Here is a 9,666-nt window from a genome sequence, read left to right on the forward strand (position 1 = left end):
GACAAACTCCTTTCCTGGGTTTCTGCTTTCCAGCAGGGGATTTGCCAGCACCGTTATTTTGCAGGATGGTGAAAATTAAAGGAGGGATCCGGTGAGTACGGCGCTGGAGGTGGCGGTGTCAGAGGAGCACCTGCAGCAGCGAGCTTCCCACGGCCGCGGTCAGGACGGGCAGGAGGCAGGAGCAGAGTCTGAATCCCGATCCTGGGTGGAGGAGACAGAGGAGAGAGAACCGGGTTATCTGGCCCAGGCACACGTGAGCTGTGAGGGCAGCAGGGCCGTGCCAGGACTCGGGCATGCCGGAGGGTGGCATGTGTTGGGACGGTGCTCACTGCTTCTCGGGACATTGCCTGTACCTGCACCCCGGTTACAAACGTCACCTGCCTCGGAGGAGTCAGCAGGACTGAGTCTTACTTTCACCAGCGTAAAGCAGGAGTAAATCTGAGGTGTTAAAGGAATGGGTGTAGCTCTTGTCAGGTTGAAGGGCTTCAGATTTGAGCACTTTTACAGCGATGCCTAGTCAGAAATGCCATGTGCACCTAAAATAGAAGGCTGTACCCTTGCCTTGTGGAAAATAATACTGTGTGTTGGCATGAATGGAATTACTGGGCTTTCTGCAGAGCGGCTGGGGGGTGCCATGCGCTCAGGAGGTGACGAGACACCTTGAGATGAGTGTTGCCAGATTTGAGAGTGCAGAGACCTGCAGGCCCAGGGGCTGTAACGCCCCGTAGGGACACATCCCTGCCTGTCCAACCAGCAACTACTTGGGCTCTCCTGGTACTGAACATGCCCAGGAAAGAGGTGGATCATCTATTGGTGAAGCCTTTGGCCTCGCCATCACTCCCTGAGTCTTTTCTGACTCCGAACATTCACACCTTACCAGGTTCGGGTTGCAGGTTGATGTATCCAACGACTGTTGGTCTCGGTGACGCTGGTGTGCCGGTGGGTGTTTCTTTAGTGGTCTCACTGCTGGTGGTGGTGGTGGAAGAGGGGCTGGGAGCTGCTGTGAGGGCGTCGGTCTTGCAAGCCAATGTTGTAGTCTTGACCATTGGGGAGACAACACCCGCTTGGGTGGAGGTGGTGGAGTTGGGAGTCAGGGTAGGCTTGTAGGGAGGGAGGTTCATTTCCGTGGTGGCAGGTGCTGAGGTGGAGTTAGGGCCAAGAGCGCTGGGAGCGTTGGGGGTGCTCGGTGAGGGGGTGTTTTGGGCGGCAGGAGCAGGGTTGGTGGTACCCCCAGGTACCGGGGGGTTCATGGACACCAGTGGGGTGCTGGTGTTAACAACCAGGTTAGTGACAATGCTGGTGGTGGTGGCCCCATGTGTGAGAACTGGGGTGGGGATGGAGCTGGGAGAGGCCACGCTGGCATTGACAGCAGAGAGGAGGGTGGTGAGGAGGGTGGCATTGGGTGGGGGGGTGTTATTGGGGGTGACACACTGGATGGAGCAGGGGCCGGTGGTCGGAGCGGGCTGGGCACTGGAGGTGGCAGCGGGACTCACCGCAGAGCTGGGGGCATAAGTGCGTGGGGGAGTGGTGTTAGGGGGAGTCGGGCTGGTAGCACTTGGGGTGGGGGTCTGGGGGGGGCCAGTGCTTGATTTAGCAGTAGGGTGACTGCTACTGGCAACAGGGGTGGGGAGGGTGGTGGGTGTGGGGGTGACACTGGCCGAGGTTGTGAGGGGAGGCTGGGGGGTTGTCCCAGGCTCCTCTGTCCCCCCTTGCAGGCCGATTCCCAGGGCACAGTCCAGTTCCCGCTGGGACTGTCTCTTCACCCAGCTCACCACCGCCGTCTCATTTTCAGCTGCCTTCAGGTAACGGAGGTTTTCCCCAAGCAGGTTTTTCACATCCATGACACTGAGTTTCTGCAATACAAGTACAACAACATCCATTCATCCTCACAGCCGGCGTCACCACAACGTGCTTTTGTAACGGGACTGCACAGCAAGTAATAACTTCCAAAAGAAAATTTAAAATGGTAAAAAAATAGAGACTTGGTGATCTGATGGGGCTCTGGCCTCAAACCCCACTGCTCAGCCCTCAACTAGCCCTGCCCTTCAGTGGGGAAAAGGATAGCAGTACCGGGGATATACCTGCAGTTCCTCAGGATTTAGGGCAAGAAAGGTGTCTATGTCCATGTTAACGTCAGCTTTAGCCAAATCTTTCAGGTCCTTTGCTGGAGCTCCACCTTAAAGAAAACATATGGGGCAACATGTAAACACTTCCACCCCTTTTTGGGGGGGTCTGGAGGCTGATAGACGTGACTGGTGTGTTTCCTGGCCAAGGAAGAGGTATCCAACCTCTGTTGCTGTGGGAAGGAGGGCAAAGGTGGAAAACCTACCCAGGTATGGCTGAATCTGACAATAATACACTCTGGTGGTGCTAGCCTGGCCAGCAAAGGCCTCCTGGGCTTTTCTGTAGAGTTGGTCCTTCTTGGTTTGAGAGCAAGAAGAAATATTTAATTGTCCAGCAACCCTGGGGAGAGGGAGGGTCTCAGGTTAGAGCTGGGGGACACCACACCAAACCCCAGCCAAAGCCTTTTTGTGGGCAGGGGGAGGTGAGTGGTCTGTCCCGGCCCGCGGTGCGGGTGGCTCGGGTGGGAGCTGGGAGCAGGATGCGGGTGGCTCGGGTGGGAGCTGGGAGCAGGATGCGGGTGGCTCGGGTGGGAGCTGGGAGCAGGATGCGGCCGCCCTGCCGTGGAGCGGGCAGAGCCCAAACAGAGGTGGGAGTCTTCCCCGGCACTCTCAGGGGCCTCGCAGGACTGAAAAACATCCCTAAAAACACCTTACCCAATTTCTTTTGGAGAGATATCATCAATCTGCTCCTCCTGCAGATCACACAGGTCTCGTCCATTGATTTTCTGAAGCAAGGACCCGGTCAAGGTGCCCCCCAGGGCCAGGTACCTGCTGAGCAGCTGCTGGACCTGGGAAACACAATTTCCATGGTTGCTCGCAGGCAGGGGAGGAAGATGCTCCGCATGGAAATGTGTGTGGGCTGCAAAGCCACAGTGCTGCCCTCGGGCACTGCCTTCGCCCCTGAGCTGGCCTTGGGCACTGAGCGGCCCCCATTTGAGTTGAGCAATGCCCGCCCCCCGCGGGTTTACCTGGGGAGGCTCCCACATGCCATTCGAGGGGTCAAGCAGGGCTGAGAGCGTGTCGCTGGACGTCACCATCCACTGGCTGATCTCTGCTGCCGTGTACTGTCGAGACAGTGGCCCCAACACCTTCAGCTGCTCCTCTGGGATCACCGATGGGTAAATCTGTAGGGCCAGGCCAGTGGGGCAGAAAAAAATGGTCATGGAAGGGAAAAGAAGGCAGAAACAGGTGCAAAGGGCCCCTTCTGGTGCCATCATCCCTGCAGCCGGCACTGCCCATCCCGGAGCGTGCCCACAATAACGGGAGGGGGTTGTGGGGGGGCTCCTGCCCCGTGTCACCCATCACCTGCTTCAGTTTTTTTTTCACGACCAGTAGGTATTCCATGGGGAGCGGCTCTTGCAGCAGAGGCCCCAGGTTTGCTTTTAAAAACTCATTGCTCAGGCACAGGTCAAACTGCTCACTGGTGGTGTAGTCAAGGAATAAGAGGGGATCAAAGTCGGTGCTGGCCGTCAGGGGTGTGGACTGGCAGCCTGTGGGCAGGGAGGGCATGTCAGGCCTTTCCTCCCTTTCCACCTGGCCCTGGTCCTGTCGGAGCCCCTCAGAAGACCCCAGTGAACAAACGGAATCGCAATAACACAGCTCAAGCAGGACTGCGAACCACCCTCCCACCCAGCCCCTGCAGCTGCCTTATTCATGTTCATCCCTTCAAGTTATTCCTGAAGAACCCGGTGCTGTTTCTTCAGGCCATGCACACTTTGTCAGGCAACTAGAAATGCTCCAGTAAGGTGAACTCTTCCCCATGTCATCCCCATGAGTATCCTCCGGTTGTACAGCATCTTCCTCCCCCCAGGAGTTTTCTCCCCACCCAGCTCCTTCCCAGCTGCCCTATTCCTGCTTCCAGTTAAGATCAGACACCCCAGCATGCTCTAAGGACGTTTCCTCTCCAGTTTATGGGAATCCCACAGCTTTCTGCCTGTTCCTGTCCTCCTCCCCAGAGGCACCCAGATGTTGATCAGCCTGGGGGTGTTTTTATCCCCCTCCCCTCCCCAAACTGGTGGTGAAGGGGAATTCTCACCATCTGTGTTACGCTTCCACCTGGGCTGAGACGAAGCTGATGCTGCTGCAAAGGCCCGGAGGACGGTCAGGGCCTTCTCCCGCTCGGAACGTCCCTGGCTGCCGTATGTGGTCACAATGCTCCTGCCGAAAGCCTCCCACGCTGCCTGCCCAGGGATGGGGGGGAAAGAGGGTACTGGGTCCCGCAGCCTCAGGGCTGGGCTGACTGACGGGCAGCTCGCCCCAAGGTCTGGAGTAGGGGGCTTACCTCAGCCACCAGGCTCAGCGTGGTCTGGTTCAAAGCCAGCAGCAGTGGCCCCAGATTTTGCAGAGTCTGTAAATTCCAGCTTGAAGGATCCCTGTGGCCATTGGGAGAGAGACCAGCTCAGCATCTTTATGGGCTACACCATACCTCCTGCTCGTTGCCCACCCCCCAAAGAGCAGACAAATGTTCCTTACCCATATGCTGTGCCCCCCCCGAGGAGCACAGCATTGAGAGTGTCCCGCTGGGCCCCTGTCAGCGCTGGGCAGAGCTTCAGGTTCTCCAGGACACCAGGGTCTGAGGCCGTGATTGTCTCTGGCTCCATGTCACATACCAGCGCCCCGAGAGTGCTGAGCTGCTCGGGGCTCAGGCGGCTGCTCCTCACCCCCTGGCAGAGACAAACCAGCCCTCGTACAGGGGTGTGAGGGAACCCGGCCACCCCCAGCTTGGCCCCCACTCACCAGGCAGGCCAGTGCCCCACGCAGCAGCCCTATCCTATGGGCTGAGCCCCTGGGCAGCAGGTCGAGGTTCCCACGGGAAGCCCGGGCATAAAAAGCTCTGCAGGTCCCACCCTGCACCTCGGTCAAGCTGCGGGGAGGAAAAGGTGAAGGGCTCCTCGTATCCAGGTAGGAGATCTTTGATGTTGGTTTTTGTGGGCATGGGGAAAGTAGTTTTAAATTGTTTATCCCTTATGAGCAATGAGCTGCTGAGTTGCACAGGACTGGGGGGGTCTCCAATTACTCTGGGGAGGATGCCTCGGGTGCAGTACCCCATGCCCCCCATGCCCCCCATGCCCTGGCCTCAGCCTCAGCAGGGAGTGGGGTCTGCAGGGCTGGAAATGCCCCGTGTGGGTAAGAAAGTGTCATTTTGGTAATACTCTTCTCCCCCACAGAGCTTCTGCATGCCCCGGACAGTACCAGGACCATGCCGGTTAGTGCTGGATGGTGTCATTCATGCACCAAAACCGCAGCCCTGTGCCGCCCTTGATACTCACTCAAAGAAGAGCAGCAGGTCTGGCGGGTACCTGCCAAAATCAGCTGTCAGGTTCTTGGCAGTGAGCAGCCTGGCCAGGCACGAGAGCTGGGCAGAGAGAGGTTTGTCTGGTCAAGGCCAAGCGGTCAGATCCCCTTTGCCCCAGCACCCCCTGGCTCCCCATGCCCCCTGAGGTTTGCACCCCTGCTCCTGCCCCTGCTCACCTGGGCACTGCTCAGCTCTGCTGTTTTATTTTGCAATCCCTGGGCAAACGCGAGGACGGCAGCAGCGGGCAGGTCACCGGCTGGGATGCACTGGAAACCTTGCAGGATGGAGGCTGAGAGGCTGCAGTGGGGGAGGCACGGCTGTGTTTCACCACCTGCTGCAGCTCCCCAGCACCCCATGAAGGATGAACCCCCTTATTCCCTGCAGAAATTCCCATGGCCGGGCTGGTGGCAGAGGTGCCACCATAGCCCGGGCTTTGGAGGAGGGAGGAACCAGCAGAGCCTGGATTTTGGCTCAGGGGAGGCTCCCATTGCATCTGCGTCAGCCCCTTTAGAAAGGAAATTCTTGGTGTGTTTGTGCTACAACAAAAACCGACGCAAGTGAACTCCCAGACTGGGTGCCAGCACCAGAACCAGCTGTACAAGGCTGTAAATACTCTACAGCCCCTGTGACCTGTCTCAACAGCTGTGACAGGGAACTGGGGAGAAATCTACCCATGCCAGAACCAGCCCCACTGTTTGCACCCTTCTGAGACCCCCCCCCACTCATCACAGAGCCCATCGGGGGCTGGTACTTACTCAGGGTGTTGCTCAGTGGCAGACAGGACGGCTCCGATGAGCAGAGCAGCCTGGAGAGGAGGATGAGGGATGCTCAGCCCCAGCAAGGGACGGGAAGAAGGTTTTGAAACCCAGGGACCAGGATCTGACTGCAGGCAGCTGAGAACTGCAGCAGCCCCGAGGCTGCCCTGGGTTACGTGTGGGGACAAAAGCCACCACAGCCCCTCTCAGGAGTGGTGACCCTTCAACAGCAGGTCTGTCCCTGCTTCCCCCGAGCTGGGGGGGTGTCTGTCAGGTTTAGGGTCCCAGCCCTTGATTTAGGAGCAGGGCAGGGAGGCTGCCGGGCAGTGGGATGGGCCCGGGCTGCACAGGGGGCCAGCGTGGAGGCGATGGCTTTGCCTCACTGGAGCTGAGGACTGGGGGAACCGCGGCAGCTCTGCTGCTCCCGGCACCGCTGCGAGGTTTCGGCAAAGCCCCGGCGTATTCCGGGCCACCGGGAGCAGCCGGTGGTGACTCACCGCTGCGGCTTTCGCGAGGTCCACGGAGAAACCTGCAACAAAGCGGGAGCGGGTTATAACTCATCCGTATGTACCGGCGGTCGGGGGCTGATGTAAAGCAGCTCCAGGTGTAAAGTCTGGGAAGGGTCTTTTCTTTGCCAATTTAATGTTTAGGAAATGCTGCCGAACGCTACGCAGAGAGCAGCCCCCGTACCACCCTGCAGCCAGCACGGGCAACCTGGGGTGCCTCAGGGCAGGTTTAGGAGACAACAAATGATAAATCTGCCCCTGGAAATGTGTCTGTGCAGATTTCTAATGCGGTGCCGGCTGCAGCGGGGAAAAACTCCCAGTGCCTGTGGATGCTGACAGGAGCACGAGGCAGAGCGCCGGGAGTGCTAAAGCCAAGCAGGGAATAAAAAGCAGCACAGGCTGGAGCATCCCCAGTGCCGGGGGGAACGCGAAGGGGTTCCTGGGGCAGGGTCAGCTTTAGGAGGACAAGATGGAACTCACGGAGGCAGAGAGCGATGGCTGCCGGGGCTGCCTGCACCATGCTGCCTGTGCCGGGGCTTCGTCCTGGGCGCGGGTGGGAGCCGTGTCCCACGCTCTGGGACGGGGCTGGCTGCCGGCCGGGCTGGCGAAAGGGCCAGGGGGTGCTGCGGCCGAGTCCCTTGTCCAATGCTGAAGCTGGAGCTGTGGGAGTTCAGTGGCTCAGAGTGCCCAGCCCATGCTCTGTGAGTATCCACACAAACCCCCCGCAACCAAGAGATTTAAAATCCCATATAACAGAAAGCAGAATATCATTCTCCATCCATTATTAAAAGAAACTTCACAATAAATTGTCCTTCTGACACCCAGAGCCCTGCTCTCACCTGTGCCCTGAAGAAACAGGGTCCCTCTCCATCCCCCAGCTCCATATGGGACCACACCAGCACAGACTGGGGGCAACCCAGCATAAACCAGTGGAGGAGAATGCACAGGTGTTACCCTCCCCCTTCACCCGACTCTGCACCCCTCAGCTAGAAACCCCCCTAGAAAATAAATCCCTGCTCTAGAAACGCCATCGATGGGCTGCTCAGAGCAATCTTGGAACTAGATGCGAATCATTTTTCCGTTAAGTCTCCTGATGTTCCCTAAATCCCACCGGTGGCCTTGCCGGGTCGCTCTCCGTCCGGGGGATTTGGCTGGGCGATGAGGATGTGGCGCCGCTCGGCTGGGGAAGGTGCTCACCCACCTGCGCTGGCCGGGGATGGGCAGTGCCGGGGACGACTTGGCACTTATCTGCTGCGGGGTGGGGATGTTGCTCTGAAAACGGGGTGTGACGGGGCAGTTTCTCAACAGTGTTTTGTACAGCTGCTTTATCTCCCGGTTTTGGGTTTGCCTTTTTTTTTTTTTTTTTTTTTTCCTCCCCCTTTGTAAAGGGTCACTTTGAACTTTGGGGCAAATGAGTTAAATCCTCTGGTTTGGTAATTTCTGTGCTCTTGGTGGAGACAAAGGTCCTCCCAGTTAGTGAAAAACCTTTGAGCTATTCAGGGGTATATTTTATCAGGCAACTGTGGTGGGTAAGAGTTGAGTTCTCAGTGATGGGCTCAGCACCCCTCCGGGAGGTGCTTCCCTCACACCCATCCTTTTTGCCTTGACCACAGACAATCCCACTCCATTTTTTACAGCTTTCTCCCTGCAGTTTCTGATTCTGCTCTGAAACACCGTCCAGAACATGCCATGAAGAATGAGACCCAGGAAGCAAAGCCTTTGCAAGGCTGTGTGATGAAAGCCTGGAGGAACCTGATGCTGTGCAGCAGCAAATGTTATGTGAGCATTTATCCCGGGAAAAGGGAAGGGCGGGAGCGGTTGCCTGGGCTGGCTGCACCACCTGCTCAGCCAGATTTGGGGGCATCAAGCCTTTACAGCGGGTCTCCCGAGTCACTGGCACAGCGCTGAGCAAGGACTGCCATCCCCCTGTGCTCCGGGAACGTGTCCCTGTCCCCCACCGAGCAACCGGTCCTGCAGCACCAAGGCGTGGGCAATGCCCGTGGGTGTTTCTGGTTTCTATTTTGGAAGGATTTACTGTAAAAATAGCTCTTGTTGGAGTGGTAAAATTACAGAAACTTGTTTTCTATGAAGTTGCTGGTGGGACACCGCCCCTGCCGTGGGCTTGCTGGCCAGAGGTGGCTGGAGCAGGTGGGCAGGGCCATATCAGGGCCCCTTTGCGGGTCACTGCGTCCACCGTGTCCCCGTGGCGCTTCAAACTGGCCCCAAAACAACTCAGGAGGAGCCAGCACAGGAGCATCCACCCCAAACCTGAGCGGGCTGGGCAGCCTGTCCCCACGCCCCTTCCCGCGGGGGCCTCGGCGGGTCGGTGGGCTCCAACTCCCTGCGCTGGGCAGGCTGAAAACACTCCCTCCTCTTAACCAACTGCTTCTCTGCCCTTGCCAGGTTTATAATCTTTAAAAATCTCACAACCCGAAGGCTGCAGATAATTCCCCTTGGGTCTTCACTCACTTTTCCAGCTGCTCCAACCCAAAGAATGACTGTTGATGTACAGGAGTTATATAGAAATCATGCATGGTGGCAGCTTTCCCTATGCACCCCCTAAACACCGGCAGCCCTGGGGCTGCTCCCCCACCTCCTTGCCAGGGAAAGCTGCCATCTTTCAAAATCAGGTTTTTTTCTGCTTCTGCTCTTTGGTTCAGGACAATCTCAGCTGCTGGGGTGGGCAGCGGGCAGGGACAGGCAGGGGAAGGGCCGGGGCTGTGGCATCTGCCCCAGATACCTCAGGCATCCCTGGTCATCTGTGTCAGAGTTACTAAATCTGGGAGGGCTTTCAGGAAGACAACCTGGGTGGTTTTGGCCAGGGGACTTTCGGCAGGGCGAGGGTGAGAGCTGGTGCTTACACAACAGGTTGGCCAGGTTGGAGCTCTGAGGCTGGTCCCGCTGCGCCGGTCCGGGCTCATTCCTGGAAGCCCCCGGCACCGGCCCTGCTGCAGGAGCAGTGTGGATTGAGAGACCAGAGGGTGAAC

The 9,666-nt window shown here is 58.0% G+C and overlaps 1 protein-coding gene across 1 annotated transcript; it reads right to left on the bottom strand.

The window, feature by feature from the left end:
• Nucleotides 1-29: 29 nt before the first annotated feature.
• On the bottom strand, nt 30-7,319 carry LOC141966640 (mesothelin-like protein). The gene is made up of 16 exons (XM_074919597.1): nt 7,160-7,319; nt 6,671-6,702; nt 6,174-6,223; nt 5,595-5,715; nt 5,393-5,478; nt 4,860-4,986; nt 4,596-4,786; nt 4,405-4,495; nt 4,159-4,303; nt 3,429-3,613; nt 3,092-3,247; nt 2,778-2,911; nt 2,330-2,463; nt 2,082-2,176; nt 878-1,853; nt 30-201 (listed from the first exon to the last, which is right to left on the bottom strand). The coding sequence occupies exons 1-16, from the start codon at nt 7,197-7,199 to the stop codon at nt 119-121; spliced, it is 2,646 nt and encodes an 881-aa protein (XP_074775698.1). The 5' UTR covers nt 7,200-7,319; the 3' UTR covers nt 30-118.
• Nucleotides 7,320-9,666: the final 2,347 nt, after the last annotated feature.

This window comes from Athene noctua, chromosome 15 (genome assembly GCF_965140245.1).
Source record: "Athene noctua chromosome 15, bAthNoc1.hap1.1, whole genome shotgun sequence".
In the NCBI taxonomy this organism is placed as follows: Eukaryota; Metazoa; Chordata; class Aves; order Strigiformes; family Strigidae; genus Athene; species Athene noctua.

Coding starts and splice junctions, on each gene's coding strand:
- LOC141966640 (XM_074919597.1), bottom strand. CDS start 7,199: ATGGTGCAGGCAGCCCCGGCAGCCATCGCTCTCTGCCTCC. Junction 4,787..4,859: donor GTGGGGCACTGGCCTGCCTG/GTGAGTGGGGGC, acceptor TGTCTCTGCCAG/GGGGTGAGGAGCAGCCGCCT. Junction 2,912..3,091: donor GCATGTGGGAGCCTCCCCAG/GTAAACCCGCGG, acceptor TGTGTTTCCCAG/GTCCAGCAGCTGCTCAGCAG.